The sequence below is a fragment of the Mustela nigripes genome, chromosome 17, assembly GCF_022355385.1.
Source record: "Mustela nigripes isolate SB6536 chromosome 17, MUSNIG.SB6536, whole genome shotgun sequence".
NCBI classification, from domain to species: domain Eukaryota; kingdom Metazoa; phylum Chordata; class Mammalia; order Carnivora; family Mustelidae; genus Mustela; species Mustela nigripes.
In genome coordinates, this window is record NC_081573.1 from 36,898,198 (window position 1) to 36,922,471 (window position 24,274).

A 24,274-nucleotide genomic window follows, 5' to 3' on the forward strand; every position below is an offset into this window, starting at 1 on the left:
AGCTGGGAGCCCGAGGTGGGACTCGATCCTGGGACTCCAGGATCATGACCCGAGCTGAAGGCAGTCGCTTAACCAACAGAGCCACCCGGGCACCCTATTGTCTCCATTTTATAGATCAATGTTCAAGATTATTCAGTTATTTGTGAAAGTTCTCACAGGTCATAATCAAAAGAGCTAGGATTCAAAGCTAAATACTCTTAACCATGAAGCTTGTGCTGTTCTATATTCCACAGTATCTCTCTTTCACTCTTCATTCTAATTCTTCCCAAGTCAACTTTTAATATGTTTATCTTTGTGAGTACCCCCCTTACTGTTTGCAAATTCTTTCTCTGCTTTCTCTATCCACTTTAATAAACCAAGGGATCCAAAGGACATGATGTGTGTTATTCAGGTCACATGCTGAGATAGAATGTCACGTATGCCTCTGTTGTGTCCAAAAAGTGCTCAAAATTAATTCCGACTTCCATGCTGAAAGGAGATACAGTGATTGTCAACTACATTTAGTACTTTTTTAGAAAAGGAGAATATGTGTCGACTGACAGCTCATTTTGTTTCCACATTCAATTTTTAATATTTGCCTGTGCTTACCAAAAGGACAGTCATGTTTATCTGGCACCCACAAAAGCCCAAGACCTATTTTTACGCTTGCAAATAGATTCTAAATCAGTCAATAGCATTATTTTTTAATGGCACAAACAAGAAAGTGGTCCAAACAAGATCTGATAAATAAAAAAACATTTCTCTGAGTAATTCTCTCTCCTCTTGCTAATGTTCAGTTGATCCCTTTATTTTTCTGTTTTTCTCTTTTGAAGCAAAAGTCTCAGAAAGCAAAATCTCAAAGAGAAGATTCTACGTCCTAAGGCATCTTTATGATAACTAAGGTGACTTTAAGATAACTAAGCATATACCAATTTATCTCTTGGTTTTTCTCTTTCAAAAATCGTAAGAATTAGAATGCTCTATACAGACCAGAAAGGAGTTAGCAAATTGACTGAGAGGCTCTAAATCGTTTTGTAACTTTGAATAGCAGATGGATAACCGCACATACAAATCCATGCCCAGTAGTCCGTAATCTCAGAATTAAATTGTCTCCCACAGTATACACTAAATTGTCTCCCACAGTATACACTAAACTAGTATTAAATCGTCTCCCACAGTATACACTAAAAAATACTCAGAGCAGCGTTATGTCCAAACAAAGCAATAATTTTAGGATTTTCAATATTTGCAAAGGAAGTTCTTAACTTCTGAAAGCACTCTTGTATTATAATTTAAAAGAGGAAAGAAAACAAACAATCCAAAAAGATATGGAGACTATACAAAATAACAAGAGTTTTATTGAAACTATTGAAGCAAAGAAAATCTAGTTTTCTGAACCAACTCCACAATCGTATGCAACTTGGAGAGTGGAAGTACAGATCTGTTATCTATTTTTCTTAGCTTGCACATCATCCTTAATTACAGTTTAGACGACAAAATGAAACATAAATGGCTTTTTATCAACGGAACATTGCTGGAAGCATAAACAATAAATTATGAATTACTGAAGCAGAAGCCTTTTGGATCATGTATGCATAATGCTATTCTGCATATTTGGGATCCCAGTTGAACCTCCTGTTTCATGCAAATTGAGTTCTACCTTTTATGATTCAACATCCAGGAAAAGTACCATGCTTCCTACGGGTCAGAGCTGATGACTTATATGGAAAAGATCTCAAGTCACTGTTTGGTGCTGTGTGGTACTGTGTGGTGTTGTGGAAAAGTCCTCTATGTGAGCAGAGAAGACAGGGTCACCATATTGCAAACATACACATGTAGGTACTCATTATCACACTCATACAGGCACACGATTTTCACTTGTTGCTTAGGTATGGTTGCCTGGGAAACCCAACAATAATGGCTTGGCTCTGGCTGAGGGATGGAGGCTTTTGTAAAGGCCGCTTGAGGAAGAAAGATGTTATTTTGGAAAGTCCTGTGTTAGCGTCAAAGCAGCCTGGTGTGATGAAGAACTCAAGGATGTCTCAGGTGGCCAGAAAGAGGGCATTTTGCTTACAAAGTGGACTACTTTTTGCTCTCTGGGTCATCAGGAAGACCTTTCAAGTCCAGTTCTGCCTAGATGGGGTACCGCTGGCTTAAGGAGGATGAAAGAGGGGCTCTGTCTGCCTCAGCACCCATAACGTCAGTCCAGCCCAGGCAGGCATGCAGATTCTGCCCCAGTAAAGATGGAGGACAGAGGGCCAGCTCGAGCTGGTCCTGGGATCAGGGAAATTCACATCCACCTGGAGGCAGCAAATTTCAGTTTTGCGGTAAGAGCAACAGGAGATAGGTTGACTTTCTTCAAAAGAGCAAAGGAAGATTGCCTTTAATCTTCCAGCCCGACATGGAACATGCAACATGATTCTACGGGGTATGTGTGTGAGGAGGCTGTGGGTGTTTGAAACAACTTGATATACCAGAATGGAAAGTAATCCCTTTGAGTTGAAAGTTGGGGTCAGCTACTGTGTGGAGAAAGCTGAGTTTCATTTTGGCAAGAGAGAAAGAAAAGAAAGCCTTTATATTCAAAACCAGATCCAAGAATCCTACAGCTATTTCCATGACCCGTAAATATTTTCAGTTTTCCCCACCTTTTACTCCTCCTCCTTTTTTTTTTTCTTATATCTTTCTATTACAGCATTCTTTAGATTGCAACACGTTGCCAAGCAGATTTCTTGCCGTGCATTCTAGTAGGGATGAAGGTTTTCAAAGCTACCATTGAGGCCACTTTGTACAACATTCAAAAATTAACAGAGTTCAAGATGCAAAGAGACCTGGTTGAGAACAATGAGCCAGAGGAGATGGAACATAGCATGGGAATTTAGGAATTAATAGATTAACCTAATGAGGATTTTGTCTCATTTACTGATGCATTTTTTTTATGTGCCAGACATTATGCTAAGAGATGTCTAGCAGATAGATTACACATATCTATCACAGCATATTTGAGGGTGAATAGGTATTTCTATCCTAATAGTACAGATAGGGTAACCAGGGCTTGAAATAATTGTTCTTACAAGGGATGCTTCCAGAGGATAAAAAGACATAAAACACATACTGCTTGATATTGGCCAGTCTATTGAGATAGAAATCTCACAAAACAAAGCATGATTTATATTCTAAACAGGTAAGATGTCATGGACATTGAGATAACCCAAGGCACGTTTATTTCAAAGCTCTAGTCAGCATTGACATTATTTAAATTAATTGTCAAAATTACACCTATTGAGTGTGGTCCTTATCAATAGGAATTTGTTCAAAAAGGAGATATCAAGAAGAGGAAAAAAATATTAGTGTCTTTAAGTACCCTGGATCCCTGGTGTCTTTTCTTAAGCCTAACCAAGTTGTAATTAAGGCCAAGTTTACTGTCTAATTGTTTCCTTTCCATAATGTCCTCTCTAGGGAGCAGGGCTTTATTTTTTTTCTCATTTCTCTACACACATGATTCAAGTAATTCAGTGAAAAACATAAAGACTCCCATTTGACCAGACTGCTTTCTGGCAATTCTAGTCATACCTTTTAACAACAATGTGCAGGCTGGAGAAGATCAGGTTTCTGGCAGACCTGAAATTTTCTGCAAGCAAGATAGTCCTGTATCTGTAAAAGATCCATTTATCTTCCCTGTCTTGTTTTATTTAATTGTAGAGTATCTTCCACTTTCACAGTTAAAATGGAAGCCAATATGAAATGTGGTCAGCAAAACTCCTCTTGCTTCTAAATTCACCCCAACTGGAAGATGGAGAAACCAATGACTAGGCCATATAATTAATGAAAATCAAAGTGCTGTGATTGGTGTCTATATATGATATACATGACTCATCATATCTTTGACCTTTGTTTTCACCTTCATTGGTATTGAAGGTTGCTTTCCTAATCTGGATGAAATGTGAATCTCATATATTCAGAAAGAGAATTATTTGTGAAATCACTCAACCATGTAGGAGATAAGAGACAGCTAATTTCTATCTCATTTTGCCTTTGATTATGAATTAGTCTGCTAAAAATTGCAGAAGGACCAATCTGTATGAGGGAGGAGAAAGATCACAGTAACTTTAAGTTGAAAGACGTGGCTACAAGTTCCTCAGAAAATGCCAAATACTAAAACCATCTCCTATAAGGATCTAATTAAACAGGGGAATTATCTACCCATCAATTATGAATTTGGATATATTGACTTTCTCAAAAACCTTACCCTGGGACTTGCAAATCATGACACTGTCAGTGCAGAAACATCAGCTAATGCTCATTTTAAAGCCCATCTTATGTAAAGAAAAAAAACTCTAAATATAATAATACTACTTAATTCTCTCCAACTTTCAAACATAGAATATACCATAGTTTAAGAATAAATAATGTCTAGTATTTGGACTTTTTGTATTTGTATTTTTTTTGTTGTTGCTGTCATTACTAGGGAATGGGAATGGGTAATAGGCTAACAAAATATTTGGTTATCTATCTACTTACCTATATATCTCCACCATTTTAAATCTGACAACCTTTTCCCATTACTTTAATTGTTTCTACATATGAAGAAGGGACCATCCCCGCCCCCCCCGCTAGTCTTACAGTAACTATCCAGATGCCAAAAAGGTTGAGGTCTAAAGAGCAAAATTCATAAATTTCTGATCTAGGAAAAGGAAGATAGAGTATAAATTATACACATCTATTCCAAAGACCACTGGGCTCATGATTTACTCTATGGAGATGTTGAATGTTTGGATCCTAAATCCAGAATCACAGTGAACATATGTCCTGTTTTTCACAAGATAGTCCTGGTTATGTTTTTCCAGGAACAAATATAAATTGCAACCCCTATCACTTTAAAAAACATCCCATAATAAATTATGTGGACACTCTTGGCAAAATAAACACACAATTTAAAATAAACAATTGTGGCACAGAGAGTGTGCTTTCCACAAAATATTTGCAACACCTGGCATCTTTCTTTTTTCAATTATTTTACACACACACAAACCTGTGACATGAAAGTGTAACTTCCATTTTGTAGTTTCAAAATAAAACAGATAACACACAGTCTTTTAAATATTCTATTAAAGGGATTATTGCCATGTGTGATAGGGCAAAAAGAGGTTTATAAACTTTTACTTTCTACTGATTCTAAAATTTAGGGTAAGCACATGAAATTCATTCACTGTCAGACAAAAATCTCCCCTTTCATAGGTTTGGGGCATAGCTAATACAGTATAAAACTACACTTTCCCTGGCACCCAAGCCTCTCACTCACTCAGCACATGCCTATCTAGTGCCTTTGATGGGCTGTACTTCTCTTACAGGCATATCTTGAAATTGCATGCACAGAAAATGCTGAGAAACCCAGAACCTTTGGAATGGGATGGGAAAACATTTCTTCACAGGAAATTTTTAAATGTAGGGCATTGCCTATGTATAAAGACTGATACCTATTAACTCACAGTCAAAATGAGGATGGGTCACACTTATACCAGACTTAGAACCCAGTTTTGGCTTTCTGAGTTGTTTTTCGTCTTAGACATATTCATGTGACTTCCATAAAAAAGAAATGTGGTTAATCAAACAAACAAACAAAGACAATATACTTGCAGTACAATTCCTAGTTAGGGGAGGCTAACAAAGGACTACCCCATTATTGAGACAAAAGAACAGGATTTTGTCTCCTTCATGTGTATAATAATGGAAGCCAGCTCAATGAGTAGTATCTGTAAAACGAGTTAGTCATTTCATTTCTGGTGATGCATTCATATCTATCAGAGCATCTCCAAAGAATTAAGTAGCATTATGTTAAAAGGCAAGGCCATAATATATATAAGAAGAGTCATAAAATGTTATTTATTTCATAAATGAAATGTTAGCAAAATTCACTACCTCCTTGAAACAGAACATAGCAAATAACCCAAACAAATGTCATGAACCAAATTTTACTCTTCTAATTGAGAATAGCTTTTACAGAGACCATTCAGAAATCCAAACAAACACCTATAGTAAAGCTGGGAGACAGCTTAAGGCAATCCATTTATTTTCCTAATCATTCAAAACAGTTGAAACTAAGACTTAAATATACCTGGGCCAAAATAAACAGTGAAAAATGCTTGTTGAATATACAACAGCATAGGAAACAAAAATGTACAGATGAGATAGACTTTAAAAAAAAAAAAGAGATCTATGACCTTCACATGTAATAGACAATAGGGGAAACAGTTAATCCAAACTTGGTTCTCAAGAAATAATGAAATGGATTAAATGTCTTCCACTAGTGAAAGACTTAACAATAAAATCAGTTTATATTAGCTCTAAAATAATACTGATAAGAAGTGTCCTTCAAGAAGGATTTCCTGATCTAATTGCTATCATCAAAGTTGGTACAGGCTTAAAACAAATACCTCTAATGTGTACCCACAAATCAGGCAAAATTAGGATAGGCTTTCGTTAAAGACTTGGTAAACATTCAATTAAAACTTAACAACTGCGAAGTATAAGCCAGTTCCTTCTCTAACAGATATCACAGTATCTCAAAATTCCTGGAGCTTTCCTAGAGGTTAAATCTTACTGTTCAGTCTTCAAAGTAAGGTGATTGAGGTATTCCCTAGGATAAAATTAACTTTTACATTAATAGTTTTCTTATCTATTGCTTCAATATTGGAAAGAGGAAGTGATGTAATTACCAAGCCACTAGGCTGATAATCTAAGTTTCAACTGCTCTTGGGTGAACAAAAATTATTTTATTGATATTTTCAGTCAAATTATGAAACAACACCTAATTTTCCAATTTATGTTCTACCCTGTTTCACAGGGCTAATATATTTACCTTCATTTTTCTTGATGGTAAAATTCGGATTGTTGACCATTTCTGGAAGAAGACTGTATAAGAAATAATGTCCATTTTTGGGATCATCTTTGTCCATGGCACTCACTGTTTGAATGACCTGTAACATAAAACTCGACATCAGCATTTCTGATGACATCAGAGGGCTTATACCGCCTCTAAAAGCTGAGGGACATCTCTTTAGTGGATTAATACTTTGGTCCAAGAAATTCTTTTTTTTTTTTTTTTTCCAGTTTTCTGAGTTGTTGTGGATGGTTTGTGCCAAGAACAAGGAGAAACATTTATCGCATTAAAATCTCAGTTTTTGATAAACTGATGAAAATTAAGGTCATTACCTTAATGTCCACTTGGTGGTTGTGGCTCAAAAATAACAAAATTAAGAATATTTGACAAGTCCACTGGGTAATTACAGGTTTTCTTTCCAATTTGAGTCTATACGGGCATCTATAATGAGATTTGGAATTGTTACAGTGATTGTAGTGTGGCCCTTGGGAGGATCTTGGAAGTAAAGAACTTAAATCTTGAACCCTGAAAATGCATCTTTTATTTTACTCATCAGGCTACAAATGTTTGCCAAATAGAATGTTCCTCGGCACAAACATCACTGCAACAAACCTTTCTGAAGAGTTGCATCTGTTCCCTCCCAATAATGAATACTGTTTTTAAAGCGAGTGGTTAACACATGCAAACAATGCTTTGGAGTGTATCCTGAGATGAATAAATTATAGGGATTAGGAGAATTACCACTGTGTAGAGAACTGTTTGGATAGATACACATACTTGGAATCGGTGCTGGTTGAATGTGCTTATTTCATTTGCAAAGCTGCATTAACTTAGCGCTAAGTTGTTTCTTGGGATGTCAGAGGATCAGCTTAATAATTCATATTTATGATCCTGTGATATTAATCACTTCAATATGAAACACTGGACACCAGTTAATGTGGTAAAACTTATGGTTTATACTACTACTGTAATAACTACAACTTAATTTCTACCCCAAAAATGCCTGCAAAGCATGACAATTGAGGTGATATCAGATTGGTCATAAAAAAGAATGAACAGGGAAATGTTCCCAGGTTTGTGAATTTAGATGAACGTAATGATGATACCTAATTTGTTAGGGCTGTTTGAACAATTAGGTCCCATTCAACTTTGCCAATTTTATTGAAGATAAATAAAAAAGGATCATTTCTTTTTGAGTGAAGGAGATCTTTGCCTTGTAACATCACCTAAACAATTGTAAGAACAACATTGAACAGCTGTGACTTTTGCCTTGTATTGAGCATATACTATATGAAAAGTTGAGACCTAAAGGACACAGCTTCTTTCAGCTTCTATTTCTCCATTTTTAAATTGGGACATATTCTTACCTGGTAGGTGTTTTACTTTTGTTAAGGACCTTGTAAAATATCTTATCGTCGTGCTTAGCTTGAGTAACAATATAACCCCAAAAAGTGTGAACTAGAACTTACGATTAAGAAAGTGAGGTAGTCATCAATATAATGGACTTGAAATTGAGTAGCCCTGATAGAAGGCATAGTTTTACCCTTTACTCATTGCGTGACACTGAGAGTTACTTTAGTCTTTCTGAAAACTCAGTTTTCCTGTATTCCTAAAATTGCAAATAAAAAGCACCTTTCTCAGAGGGCTGTTTTGACAACTGACATAAATTCATGTCAGTCTCTTCATAGAGCATGTGGTTCCTAGTGAATGTTTAATGAATATTATTATCATCGTCGTTGTTGTTGTTTTATTAGAGTCACCACCATTTATTCATGACACAGCCCCATGAGAAGTGTACCAGCTTCTGTTACCCAAACAATTCCCTAACCTCATCAGATAAGATGCCAATATAATGATATTTACTCTGTCTGAACACCTAGCATCATTGCCTTGACATTTAAGTACAGAGAGATGCCCTGGGCTTCTAGCTTTATAAAAACAAAAGAATGGAAACCTAAGGGGAGAAGCTGGGAACACACAAATAACTCTTTTATGGCTCACCTACATGTCCAAATATTTAAGAGAGGAATTTGACAGGAAACTTCTTTGAGACAGTTCTAAAGAACAGGGCGGAAAGGGGGAGTGGGTTTCTTTTTCAGCATCTGGAACATTCCCTGCTCCCTTTATCCAATTTTGTTTCAAAAGGACTCCTCTGTCCACGTGCACCAGTTGAAAGAGCAACTCTCGAAGTGTGTCAGCACAAGAGAAGAAGGGCAAATGAAAGGAGAGCTTTCCTTTATCCTGGGGTGAAAATCATTCATGACTAAACGCATTCTTATGATGTATTTAGTGGATAGAGCTCCTCTGTGGATACCATTTCTAATATTTCTAAGTAATCTGCATGGAAAACACTCAGACCTGCTGGCAAGTGGATCTACGTGAGTTATTTCATTAGTGTAGCCACCAGGACCAAAACAAAAGATACAATAATTTAGCTTACTTGAAGTAAAGGAATGTAATTACCTGTCATGCCATTATCTCAGAAGTTTGGTCTAAACTTTGAAACATTACACCTGCAATGAATATGCTTTGTTTCCATCTTCTACTTGAGCCAGGGACTCTGTTAGACTTGCAACTTCTTCAGCCTACTGACCCAGAAAGCCTTGAGGTGAGGTCTAGAAATCTGCATTGTAGGGATGCTTGGGTGGCTCAGTGGGCTAAAGCCCCTGCCTTCAGCTCAGGTCATGATCCCAGGGTCCTGAAATAGAGCCCCCGCATCGGGCTCTCTGCTCAGCGGGGAGCCTGCTTCCCCCCTCTCTGCCTGTCTCTCTGCCTACTTGTGATCTCTGTCAAATAAATAAATAAAATCTTTAAAAAGAAAAAAAGAAATCTGCATTGTAAACAGCCTTCTAGGTGATTCTGAAGCCTGCTAAAGTGCTAGATGAACTGATTTCAGTTAAGGGAGAAGATGGGTGTTTACAGCTTCCTCCTTATTATTCATTAGGTTAAATACAAACTCAGTGTGTGATGTGTTGGAGGAAAAGTGATGAAATGGTGACTCTTTAAATCCACTTCCACATATCCCATGAACAAGTTAAGAATTTGGCTTAAACCATTTTTGACACTTCATTTTATCTTAATGCAGATGGCTACTGTCTAGACATTTTATCTAAAAGTGGACGCATGGTAAATCACTTAAAGGACTTTATGCTATTAAAATACATTAAGATACTCCTATCTAAAAGGCTGAAATTTTCACTGATGTAATAGCATCTGAACACACTTAGGTTTAAACAATGGAAGAAAAAAACAGATTTATTCAAGGAAGTGCACCTCCACACAAGCAGATTTTATAGGCACATTGAGTAAATGGCAAATGAAAATCACACACATTTCCCCCTCTGAGCTACTATGACATCAGTTAACTGTTAGCTTATTGGATAACTATTTCAAGGAGATGATGTAAAAATTTCTGGGGAGGTCATAGATTTTTAGGAGTACATAGATAGGATTTAGTTTAAATGTTTTTTCCTTTTTATCAGCCTTAGGATGCAATTGAAAAATCTAATGTTTGATCATTTATTGTGGATTAATTTCAAGGGAAGCTGAAAGTTTACATAAAAACTTTCTGAAAAATAAAGTATATCTGGAATGTTGGAATAAGGAAATGAATTTCAGGGCCATACTTGGAATTCTAGGGAGCGGACTCGATTCTATTTCTTGAGATTACTAATTTGAAATGAAATAACCTTTCTAAGTCATGAAACTAAAAAAAGAAAAATTCTGAGAATTATGGGGCCATATCATAATTCTAACTATTTTACTAAAAAAAGACTCATACCGAACTTGGGTTTTTCATTAGCAGAGATGATTAAACTTTAGTTTAGACTATTTTACATTAATTCAAAAATATTTAATAACAGTGGCGTGCCCATGTCATTATTAACTTTTTGCCAGGCAAGCATCCAACAAACACATTTCTGATAATCGGATCTGTTTAGAGCCATGAAACTGTCATGGGATCTATTAGAAATCTCCTGTAAGAGTCCATAGATATTATTCATTGACTTGTTTTTAAGAACCAGGCATGATTATATATGATAAGTTGGATTTTTGCCCCCTCACTGCTGTAAGAACAGCACGTGGTAAACTATTTCATATGTTTTGCACAAATGAATGAATGAATGAATGAATGATGTCAGCATCTTTTAGCATCAGCACTAATTCTCACATAACCTTGAGAAGTATGTATGAAGAGACATATGGGAACCTAGTACACCAAAGATGTGATACATAACATTTGATCCCAGATCTAATAACAAACTACCTGCATCCTCCTGCCCCAGTCCATCAGGCTGCCTCCAGTTCTTGTGGACATTCGTACATTCTGCACGTGTATTTCAGTTAAATTGGGGTTTAGACCTTCAGTATTTTGGAGAGCCATAAGGATGTCCTCATGCATTCTTGTTGTTGCTCTTTCCAGGGATAAAGATCCCCTTTTGATTCTGACACACAGCAGGACAAAAAGAAGACTGAGACATCATAGTTCCCTGTGAGTGTGGGCAAGGTAAGAGGGGACTCCTGCAGCTTTTGGGATGCTTTCCAGACTTCTGTGATATACATCTGTGCTCCAGGAACTCTCAACACGGATAGCCAAGATGGTGTCTACAATCAGAGTATGCTGTCACTTTCTCAGACAAAACCTGATTTTCTTTTTTTCTTGGCACATCTTTCTGTGGGTGGTGTGAGTTGGAAGGTGATGGAAAGCAGGTTGAATGAGAGTGAGTCAAAGGTACTGCAGGAAGGACAGCATCATTTGTGGTTTTCTATTTATTCTTCTGCCCGTTATGACCAGCTTACTGCTGATAATCAATATTAGCTTTCTTGAAATACTAATTTTGTTTCTTAGAGCAGGAGTTTTAAACTTGGGAAAAGAAAGGATGATCTATGAATGACTGTCACATGGCTCGAACCTGTCAGCTTGAAAGTGAAGTGGAGTTATCCATGTATGTACATATAGGAGAAGGAGAGGCCATATTATCAGATTATCAGTGATTTATATAACTGAATGAAATAAGACAAAATAGGTTAAGAACCGTCCCCTAAAAGAGGGGCCCTTGAAGATAAAAGTTATATGCACAAGGGAAATCAAAGTCATAACAATGATGATAAATTTAAAAAAAGAGGAAGTATTGGAATTTGGGAAATTATAGTAAAATCATACAATGACCCAATTATCCTCCCTTATTTCACAACTGTATACTATAGTTCAAACAGAAGCACTATTCATAGCTATTTGATAGTTCCTGGAGATTTGCTTTATAATTTGCATGGTAATCCAATCTCTACCAAGATTTTTCTTTTTCTACCCAGAGTGTTTTCCCATTCCCATGCCCCGCTCCGCCCTTTTTCGCGTGACGACTTTTTTTTTTTTTTTCTTTAAAAACCATTAGGTGGCTGTTCAGAGCATATACCATCTGACCTATGGAAAATACAACGGGAGGATATAGATTTGATCTGATAAGTCTCTTTTAAAACCTAGTGAAGTCCTCAGTCCTCTGGGTAGACATTTGGGGGCTGTGCCTTCACAAACCCATTTGTAGAACTTCTGACATTTTCCTCTGTTTCTGTTTCCTTCACTGCTCTCTCCCTTCCCAAAACTAAGTTGAGATAAAATGATACAAAGCAAGGGCTCCTGAAGAATGTGTTTATACAACATTTGGGGTTTCCAGTTTGTTATGTCCTTTTCCTTCTGGACTCTGCATGTTTCATGTGTATTTCGTGCACCTCTGAATTACTCCTTTAAAACATTCCTTTACTTGCTTTTCTTTGTAAACTCCACTGATAGGGTAGAACCCACACTTTCTAATATAGCGGAGAAGTCTCAGGCTCCTTTCAATTTCTTTTCTCCATCTTCCATGATATGACTTCACAGGACTGCTTCCTGATGTCTCCTTACCATCATAAACATCACTTTCTAGGCTGAACATGTGTGGCACCGTTTATCTTCCTAGAGAGGGATTTTTGACTGGGTTCCATTTACCACTATTATATAGTTTCCTCTGAAGGAAATTGTGAAGATTCTAGAATCAGCTGTTTGCTAAATGCCCAAGACGACCCAGCCCTCTTGTGATTCATATGTGCTTCTAAATGCAAAGGAATCTTACACTTAAACAAAACAAGCAGAAGAAGATGTTGTGAACTTCTTTAATTCAGTGCTTTGCAGTCTTATTAGGTAAACCACAGATACACACCCCCCGCATGCTGCCCCATATATCGATGTGTTATACCCTACACGTTTTTCTCAGGCACTCACTTTGAGAAACGCTATCCTTCAAAACTTATTTGAATCTTAAAGGCTAGGAAGATTTCCACCTCTCTGCGGAGGCACTGTCTCCCCTTAGCGGGTGGTGACTGTGTCATCTGCATGGGCATCTCTGCCATTCCAACAACATGTCGGCTCCTCTTGGTAGCATGTTACCCAGTTTATGTCATGAGCACAAAGCCGAGGCCTAAGGCCATTTACTATCAAGTGTCAATTTTACTGTCTTCAAAAAGGCGTCCACATGACTTCTAAGATCACATGGAAAGGTGGGCACATGTGCCCACCTTATTTCTATCTTAAATTCTTATTCAGTAACTGACAGGTTGAAAATAAAACATAGAAAATATATTTGCATGAAATAGATCAAGAATTTGAAACAATCCCTGACACCATTTTCTCTGTGGAATATTGATCTTGTTGAGGTCAGGGGCCAGAATCAAACCCATGGAATTTGGAACCATACAAGAGATTCAGCTGATATATACATCAGCTGCAAACACGACTTCACAAAAAGGTTCGGATTGTATGTGTTCCTGTCATTGGATTCCAGTCAATATGAAAAAATAAATATAATAACTCACAAATACATAGCTGGGAATACAAACCCTCTCTTCACCCTTAATAAATAATATATTTGGAAATTATCAGAGGAAGAATTATCCCAATACAGGGAACTAGATTGTCTTCCGTTATATTGACCCTTGACAGACTATAATGTTTTGCTCCAAATCAAATTCATGCAGATATAATAATAATAATGAAATAACAAAACATTATAAGTGAGGTGTATTTTGCTTTTTAGCTTATGAGATTAGTTAAAATATATATTGATAGTAATTACAATTATTTACTATGCACTTGATATTGTACCAGGTATTTCTAAAATATGAGAGTTTAATAGACATTAAGGCAGAAGTTCACAAAATTAGTAAATGGCAAAGCTGTGGCTCACACTTTGATTGTTTTAGCTTCAAACCCCTCCACTGCATTTTTTACTTATGCTTTCCCCTCTGCCAAAGGTGAGCTCTAAAAGTCATACTTTCGTTAATGACTATCTTGAAATATGTTTTGTTACACATGATTTTTTTCAAATACCGTTTTATGCATTCTACTAATTTACCATCTCCTTACTCGACACCCCCCCAAAATGAAAATAGTACTTTATGCATTTTGTTGAGGTCATCAATTTCATCTGTCTTAAAAATCAATCCTGTCTCCCTCTGTGTATGCAGATAGATCCTGAAAGATGCCTGCTGGCAGGGAAGTTAAAATTAAATCTCCTAAATTTATTGTTTCATGAGTATTATAGAATGCCGTGTTTTTGATTCACTGTTTCACATTTATTAGGAAAAAATCAACAGAAATTTTAAAAATAAAGTAGCGAATTCATTCATTGCTGGCGTTTATAATGGATAATTTCTACTTTCTAACTTCTTGGTTCTTTTCACTGGAGATTTTGTGGAATGACTATGGATCAAGTATCTTTGTTGGTCATAGGACCTGACTTTTTTCCCTTTTGAAAAATGCTCACTCTTGGGGTGCCTCGGTGGCTCAGTGGGTAGAGCCTCTGCCTTTGGCTCAGGTCATGATCTCAGGGTCCTGGGATTGAGCCCCACATCGGGCTCTCTGCTTGCCGGGGATCCTGCTTCCTCCTCTCTCTCTGCCTGCCTTTCTGCCTACTTGTGATCTCTGTCTGTCAAATAAATAAATAAAACCTAAAAAAAAAAAATGCTCACTCTAATCAGAATCTTATTTCTAAGAAGTGACTCACACAGGCAACAGAGTCTCAAAGTGGGCTTCCTTGGGAAGCATAGTAAGATCCTAGAAAGTACAAGGACGTGGGAAACCTACCTATGCTGCTTTTCTTGGCCTTGGGGAAGTCCCTCACCCCTTTTTAGCCTCAGCCCCCTTATCTGCAATCACACCTGTGAAGCAGCAATGTTGTTTGTAGGTGGGGCATCTGCTATATTACATCACTCATGTAAGCATACAGCTTTCACCATTCTTATCTCCATCTCATTTGCTCCCACCTTCGACCAGACTACTCCCATTTTTTGCAGTTACAGTCTTTAACTGTTTTTGCTGCTTCCTTGCATGTGTGTGTGTGTATGTGTGTGTGTGTGTGTACATTTTATCCAAAATAGGACCCTTTTCATTCAATCTCAGTCTTTTGCTTATTGCATTCTTCTTATGATTACACTTGAGCCACAGAGGTCTTCAATTATTTAAGCACACCAAGGTCTTTCTACCTTCAGGGTCTTTGCACAAGCTTATCCTGTTGGCTAGAAGGCTCTTGCTTCCAGGCTTTGAATGCCTAGCCCTTTCCCATTTTTTTTTTTTTTTTCAGTTTTAGTTCACATGATACCCACCTAAAAAGTGGCTTTCTCTGAAAACACTATATCAAGTAGATCTCTGCTTTTTCTTTGTTTCCTTGTCTAGTTGTGCTCATGTTCCCTTCAATCCAGTTTTCAAAACCTGAAATTATATTATGGATTCATTCTACCTTTTTTATTTTTTTTTTTTAATAAGCCCTTTCCTCATTAAGTTCCATTAGAGAGAACATTTTTTGTTGTTGTTGTTCTTTTTACATTGTTTCCCCAGGTCATATTACAATACTTAGCATCTTGTAGATGCACAAGAAATACTGTTCAACAAATGATTTTTCATTTGAAAAGGTTAGTTTGTACACCGTGTGTCTGTGAGTAAAACAAGGGTTTCCATGGTAATATCTGAGAAACTAGTTATTGAAATATTTGTCACTGCTGAATGAAATGAATTAGAACTGTGATTCTAAAATTTTGTGAATATTCATTCCATGCCAAGCACTGGCTAGATACATATCTAGAAATATAAGATGTTATTTTTTTTTGCTTTATTTTTTTTTTAACTGGACCTATGATATCCCTAAGATAAGCAAGCATCATATTGTTACAGTATTGGTCCGTGACAAAGGAATTTTAAATAAAAAGTAAACCAGAGCTGTGTTTTTTTGTTTGTTTGTTTTGTTTTTTTAAGTCCAGACATAATTAACTCGATGCCAAATAGCAAGCCTCGGGATTCTAGAGAGGGTGATGAATCACCAATTATATGCCACTGGATTTATATGTAGTAAAAGGGGAAGCTCCTTCCTGAAGGAAGAAAGAGCTGAAGCAGTCTGTCATCTAACTAGTTCTCGAACAAGGAAATATTCTCTGGGACTAAATAAGAGACTTCGACTCACACCTGGAGATGCAGCATTTTCAGTGTAGTCGTTGCATCAGTGAACCATCTGGAGCAAGTTCTCCTAATTAGGTCTGTATGGTAAACAAAGGGTTAGCCTCTGAAACAAAATCCCAGAAAGACCCCAGTGAGGGGACAGGCGGTAGGAGTTATGGAAGGCCCTCTGACCCACACTGGTCACTAAAATTCTCTACTTTTCTTTCATGTTTGGTTCCGAGGGTGCTGTTGCCAAGCATAAGGAAGGAAGGTACTGGTTTCTTCACAGCTGTTACCTGTTCCTCCACCCGTCCAGCCAGATTACCATTCTCTTCAGAGAGAACCTGGTTTAGCCCCAGCTGACTCCTTTTCAGCTCTTGATAGATGTTTCCTGTCTCTGGTGGGACGGGGCCTATAGTAAGAGGTCTTTTCCGTGAGAGAGCTCCTTTTCCCTTCAGCTCTTCAGCCTCCTTTCTGCCCAGAGGAATTGAGGAATGTTCTCGCAATTCTATCATTTCTAATGTTATTACGTGTTTGCCAGAGAGAAAATTCTAGAAGGGAAAAAGACTGTTGTTTAGGGTGTTGTTTGCCACTAAATTCCCAGTACCTTCTCAAGTCCTGGTACATAGTTTGTGTTTAATAAGTATTTACTGACGGACCTAAACCTACCATCCTATCAGACACATGGGCTGTCTCTTACATATTTTGCTTTCTGATCTTGAAATCTTTCATCCATAACGTCATTTCTGTCTTGGCCATTAGAGAAGAGTCAGTGGAAAGACTCTTATTCCTCCTGTTAAACTGAGGGTCGAGCAATCTGTAGATGATTCTATCCTGCGGTGACGGAGTTAAGAAGACTAAAGTCATCTTAAAACTTTTGACTTGAGATACATTACCTAGTGGGGAAGTGGTTTTTTAATAGAAGTAACTAGGAATAGTATATACCATGTTAACATTTAATTATGTAATGGAGGGATTATTTCAAATGAGGCCTCTGAACTATTTCTGTCATGGGTGGTTGTTACTCTTAAGACATAAAAGGTGGGAGAAGCAGATAGGAATTCCAATTCCACTTTCAAAGTGAACCTATGACAATTCTAGGACAGATGCCTTCTGTCCCGGAGGTCTATGTATAGAGAAGAGAAAAGTGGCGTGCTTCCTTCCTTGTTAAAGTTTTTATTTTACTTGATTCTTTGTTTAAATGAGTGTGTTCATTGGGGGTAAAAAAAAAAAAAAAAATTAGTCAAGCACAGTAGAATTCTCTATGTTCATGTGGACACTGGCTTTCATTTTGTGAGAGGTTTCAAAAACCTCTTTCTAGAGGTGTTCTCAGTCCAGAAGGTCTTTACAGACTGGTTTTTACTGGCTTGCCCTTGATTATTACTAATAATCTCCAGCTGCCTCATTTGTCAGGCCGCTGATTCCCTTTGAGTTCAGCCTTAAATCCATACCTTCCAGGCAAACCAGACATTTCAGAGTCCTACATTCCTTTCCCTGAGGCTGTTTTAAAGCCAACAGTAATGGTGGAAAATACCGATAGAACAATGAATTTAGTGCTAATACTATTGACATTTGTTTTTCATCAGTGTGTGATCACCTCACAATGAATATTCTGATTTCAGAATGAAGGAAGTCGTTTTGTGCCGTTCTGAGAGATGACTGAAAATGCATCTGTGTTGAACTTACATAAACACTATTTGGTGTCGATAATACATAGGCATTTTAGAAAAGGTTAAATACAAAAAGGAGATCCTTGAGCCATTAAAAGTGAACTAGGAATGGCGTAATGATTCACACATGAGTTCTGACTAGCACAAAAGATGCAAGGAATTCAGGAGTTGTTTGAACAACTTCTTGTGTATCAACCAGTCAGTCATATGTCCAAAGCTTATGTGAGGAGTCAAAAATCTGATCTCTTTATGGAAATATGAACTCTGATAAACATACCTAACAGATTCACTTGAGGATAAGGTAGTGGCAGTGGACAGAGACACAACAAAAACATTTCTTCACAGAATGAGTCATTCATTTTGATATGCAAAACTCATAAAACAAAGAATGAACTGCTTTTTTTTTTTTTATTTTGATCGTGCAGAAGAAAGATGATGAAACAACGCATTTTTTTTTCCTGAGGGTAAGAACTGCTGAGGAATCATTAAAACCTTGGAAATAGTCAAAATCCACAGGGTAAACCTCCAGATTCCTGGAGGTCCAAAGTCATGCATATATCAATACCACAAGTGAAGCCAATGTGGGATTTTTGAAATATCAATGCCATTGACTCTTGGAACTTGTGTGATGAGTTTTTCATGATTTTTTTTTTTTGAATTCTAAAGTATTTGACAGATTCTGTATGATCAAAAATGTCTGGCTTGTAAGTCTCTGATTGGCTATATCACCCCAGGAGCAATCGGGTCCACACAACCATATCCTTGAAACTAACCTGCGTAAATTTTGATCGAACTCTGTCAACTCGATCTGCTAACTTAGCCAAGTGCTAATTACTGCCATATATACACACACACACACATATATATATATATATATATACACATACACTCTACCCTTAAGATTATAAATGAAAATGTTCAACAGACATGATAGTGGGCAGTTCCACATGATAAAATTAGGAAACTTAATGTTAGAATATTTTTAAGAGCCTATCACTGCTGAAAGTGAATTTTTCTTTTTTTTAAAGATTTTATTTATTTATTTGACAGAGACCACACGTAGGCAGAGAGGCAGGCAGAGAGAGGAAGGGGAGCAGGCTCCCTGCCGAGCAGAGAGCCCGATGTGGGGCTCGATCCCAGGACCCTGGGATCATGACCTGAGCTGAAGGCAGAGGCAGAGGCTTCAACCAGGTGCCACCAGGTGCCCCTGAAAAGTGAATATTTTGCTAACAGTATTTAGGACATCTAGATATTTGAAATAACTGAGTTTGAATGCTAGAATTTTAGCTGTACGTGTGTGTGTGTGTGTGTGTGTGTGTGTACACACATGTATTCGTGTCTTACTTTGGGAAACAGAAATGAAGCTAATCCTTGGGATATAGGGGAGTAGAGTAGGGGAAAATGTCCGCTGTATCACAGGAGGGTAACACATTGATCTTTTGTAATAATTAAATAAAAGTATAGGGCTACAGCGCTATTCCTTTCTGTAGGTGAAAAAAAAAAATCTGACTCTTGTCAGGTAAGCTACTCGGCAAATAGTAAGTTTAATTCCTAACACCCACATGAGGCCCAAGAATAGTTGGATTAACAACTCCAGTGTCAAGCTGTCAGCTGCTGTTTATTTAAATTAAAATGTCACCATCCAGAAATAAATTAGGAAGTTGAAAAACGATAAATTTCTTAAACATACAGTACTTTGGCACCTTGTTAAAATAAATCTATTACATTTGTGCTTTTAGAACTTTACATAGACTATTTCCATTTTGACATTCAGAGTAGAGCAGGTTTTGTCTTTTTTGTTCCTCTCTCTTCCTCCCTCCCTCCTTTTTCCTTCCTTCGTTCCTATTTCTCTATTTTTATCTGTCTACAGTGTCCCTATCTACGCTATATAAGAAAGGTTAAAAAAAAAAAGTTTCACCAATACACAATTTTCAGATGCTTCCCTTGCACGTCTAAATCACGTGCATCCTATGTTTATCTAAATACATCTGCATTTTTACAGATTGCAAAAATCACTTTCTACCACGGGTCTTCCTGGGTTCCACTCTTAGGTGTGGTTCTGAGGGTTGTTATGAAACATAAACGCGCTCCTTGTGAGCTTTTCTCTTGCTTTCTGTCCTAAGAAGGTTAAAATTTTTGTCCCCATCTCTCTAAGACCTCCCTGTTTTAGCCAGAGCCCGAGAGACTTTAAGATGGTTACTTGGCTCTGGGTTCATGGCACAGCAGGGGGTTGAACTTGAGAAGCCCAAGTGGTCTAAGGTAGAGAGAATTAACCTCTCCAAAAGAAAAAAAAAATGCTCCTCCTCTGTTCCCATCTGGATGTTTCCTGCCTGTGACTTTGCAGACCGTAAATGATGAGATGCTCACTAGAACGCAGGTTAATCAGATATGAGACAGTTGTATACAAACATATTCAGCATTAACAACATGGAGATATTTACTTGGCCGGGTTTTCCATTTTCACATAAAAATGCCTCATATTCGGATGCGAATTCAGGGGCGTTGTCATTGACATCCAGCACTTTAATAGCCACAGGCACTCGTGATATCTGACTGTGGTTCCCTATGGGAAGGAAAAAATAACATCAGCATGGAGGGTACTTCATTTTAACGTGCAACTCAACTTTCTTCTGGAAAGCATGTGTGTCTGTTTCAACTTCCTTTAATCAGGGTGTTTTCAACATAGTGATGATGGAAACTGACCACTCGATAGGGAAAAGAAAAAAAAAACACAGCACGTGCTTGACTGCTTAAGTATAAATTATGCTTTCAAACACCATTTGCTGGAGCTTAGCTTGACAAAGACCATCTCTGAAAAACTTAGAGGTTTCCCTGATGAAGAAAGCTTTTTTTAAATGATAAAATGCATTACACAAAAGAAAAAAAAAAAAGCCCTACTCAACGAAGATTACTCTCTTTGTTGATCTTGGGTAGAACTCAAGCCATTTTTGTGCTCTTACCCTATTTGACTGGCCATATGTTAAAGAGGAACCTCAAAAACCCAGGAAAAGGCCTAGGTGTCTAGTCCAGCGATTCCTTAACAATGATAAAGACAATATTAAAGATGGGGAATCCTTCCTCTTGTGAATTCTATTTTTTTTTAATCAAAAATTGACCTTGGGATCTTTCTGGTAAGATAAGCCTAAGTAATTTTAATATTGTCATTTTCATAAAGATTTTCATCAGTGTAAACAGATAATAATCTTTTCCTCTTTCCAGGTCAATCCCAACAGCAGAGAATTTAATACGTAATCCTAATCCTTAAATCCTTAAATTTTAAAAGTTATAGACACATACACACACACACACACACACACATGCACAGAAATCTGGTGCATTAACTAATACATTGTTGACTTTGGCCATGTGATGATTTTTCATTTGTAATATATGCAATACAGTTTGTACCATGTAATAATCTTCTGATCTCTTGTAAATTATACAGAATGCACTGGTGATGGCCAATTATTTATTTGTGTCTCTGTGGCAGTGAATATTTATATGTAAGCCAAGAGGGGGATGTGTGTGGCTTTTGAATATGAAGAAACAGACTTGCATTTGATGTATCAAAGTGATCTTTGTGATAATTGATTAAATTCAGAGCTCTAAACCCCTCAAATACTCATTTTTGTGTGTGTGAAGTAGCAAAATACTTCTAAAGTACACACTAAATAATCATAGCCGTGTTCTAAATTTATAGTTGGTTGAACCCACTGGCAATGCTACAAGATTTGAATTTAGTTAACTAGCATGGCAACTCTCCAGTATGCTAATGGGATTAACTATGGATGGATAGATAGTACCTGGTGGAATTCACGCCGCCTCAGTCGTGGAACATAACCTCACTTCCCCAGAATCCAGCCCATGGCCTTAAATGTCTCACTTGATAAACCCCCCTTTTTTTTACCGTCTTATCTCTAATAAGTGAATTTCTTCTTCTTAATTCAGAGAAGAACCATGGACCTCTTAGTTTCCAATAGAAAGGGAAGTTTCAAAAAATTAAATGATCCTAAGAGAGGGAAGTTATATTTTGTGCCTTATCCACCTGTTTAAGGTGGACAAATAAGGTATAAGGTATGTGAAATAAAGTACAATTATATCTTTAAAGATTTATGCTTCTTCTCTAGTCTTACCATGAGCTGAACAGCAGCTGCTAGAGAATAAAAGGGAATGCAGTGTATGCACCTAACAGCAATGTTTAGGGTGCTGGCTCTGCCTTCTAGTCCTTACGTGATCCTGAACAAGTGACTTAACCTCCTTTTATTCTGGAGAAAACCGAAAGAAAATGAAGAACTTTATTTTTAGAACCGTTAAAAATAAGAGAAGACAGTAGGTGCTCAGATAATATGAGGCACACAGTCAAGGGCATTTTAGCCTTTGTCCTTTGTAACTGTCAACATGATGAGCTCCATGCATACAATTTGGTCTATACAGTGGGATGTTTCTGGAAGTATATCTCTTTCAATCCTATGTGAATTATAACCATATGGAACTATGAATTATATTCAATTCAATGTGATTCTCCTATTTTAGGTGGGGAGACTGGCATTCAAAGGAACATATGCCTTTACCAATATTATTCAGTTAAAAATTAACCCCCACATGTAGCTTTCGTCTCCCAAACATGAGGTCTTTGCACAGAATAATACTGAAGTCCAAAACAAAATATATTTGCTTAAGGTAACTAATCACTGCCATTTCTTCAAGAACACATACAGGTTTCTTATAAATGCTTATCTCATGGATGAACACTTATTTAAGTGTTGAGTCCAACTACCAAATGCAGAAGTGGATATATCCTTAATATTGCCAGAATTACACTAGTAATCTGCAAGCCTCCCTGAGAGACTGAACAATTTAAATTCCCTGTATTTACTCATGGTACTATTGTACCCAAGCAGAGTCCCTTTAAGTGATTAATTTTTATTTTGTAGTTCTCTGTATCTCAACGCTACAAACTACTGAGAAGTTATTTATTTATATAACATCCATTTTCTCGGTGCCACATTCTAGACCAACTCTTGTGTATTTCAATGATTATAGGCACCTTCTATAATGTTTTCTCTACCCTTCAGTTAACAAAGAGCCAACGATCAACATAGGCTTAATAAACTACATATGTAGAATAGACAGTGGAAAAATAAATGCACAGTCTTTGAGAACTGGAGAGTACAAGGAAAAGCTGTTCTCCTTGAACACGATCTTGCTCCTTGGCGAATGAAGAAAATGCTAAACTTGTTGAGTCAGACTTACGGGCAATGTTTGACTGGGTCAAGTCTACCAACTGATACCCTTTGTTTTCTGTCTTCTGCTGCACACACACCTGACAGGCAAACATGCATACATTGATTTTTTTTTTTTTTCCTCACCATTTGGGCAAGGGATGATTATGCTAAATCTGTTCTTTTCTCTTCTTTTCTTGATCTCAGCTTTTGGAGGAAAAAAAAAGAAAAAAGAGGCATCCCCTCTTATAACTAGATGGCTGACAGGTGGTAAGACTCCAGCACAAAAGATAAAAGCTGCATGAGCTGCTTATTGGGCTAACTCTGAACATTAGAGTAGGATACCTTTTCCTCATATGTGGTGTCAGGGATAAGGTGGTATTAACTATCCCAGGGCTCAGAACCCTGGAAAACATCACTCTGATTTGTTTGTTAGAAGTGACATGGGCTGGGGATCTGTCATTTTCATACTGTTGGAACCTCATGAATGACTAAGAAGTTTCTTCCGATTATGATACTTAATTTGTCCTTGTGCTTCCACAAGTAAACAATATCTTGTAATCTAATCAACAGTGGGCATTTGGGAAATGGTGATTTTTTTTTTTTTTCTTTGTAGGGTGTCTGGGTGACTCAGTTGGCTAAGCATCTGCCTTGGGCTCAGGTCATGATCCCAGGGTCCTGGGATGGAGCCCCACATGTAGCTTCCTGCTCTATGGGGAGTCTGCTTCTCCCTCTACCCCTCCACCCTGCTCGTGATCTCTTTCTCTCCCTCTAATAAATAAAATCTTCAAAAAATTAATTTCTTCTTTGTTTTGGCCTGTGGAAAACCCAGAACTCAATTTGGAATCTACTGCTCAGAACTGTAAAGAATTTCATGGTGTGTACGTTGTGTATTATGTTTACCGCAATGGTGTATTTTTTTACATTTATTTAATAATTGGCCAGATTTACTAAATTTCTTCTTACTTTGATAGTTGAATTGGATGTCTTTTTAGGCACTTCCTTTTAATTTAGTTGTTTACAGTATGCCTGATTAAAAGAAAACCTGAACTGTATACTCAAGCAC

The 24,274-nt window shown here is 37.3% G+C and overlaps 1 protein-coding gene across 5 annotated transcripts in view; it reads right to left on the minus strand.

The window, feature by feature from the left end:
* CDH8 (cadherin 8) overlaps positions 1-24,274 on the minus strand; it is a 375,260-nt gene that overhangs the window by 46,737 nt on the left and 304,249 nt on the right. For 4 of the 5 annotated variants that reach the window (XM_059381567.1, XM_059381568.1, XM_059381569.1 and 1 more), the window contains 2 exons: positions 20,428-20,549; positions 6,836-6,953 (listed from right to left, as the gene is read on the minus strand). In XM_059381567.1, coding sequence (XP_059237550.1) covers positions 6,836-6,953; positions 20,428-20,549 — 240 coding nt within the window. The remainder of the gene's footprint in view (positions 1-6,835; positions 6,954-20,427; positions 20,550-24,274) is intronic. The other variant, XM_059381571.1, reaches the window with a different exon arrangement.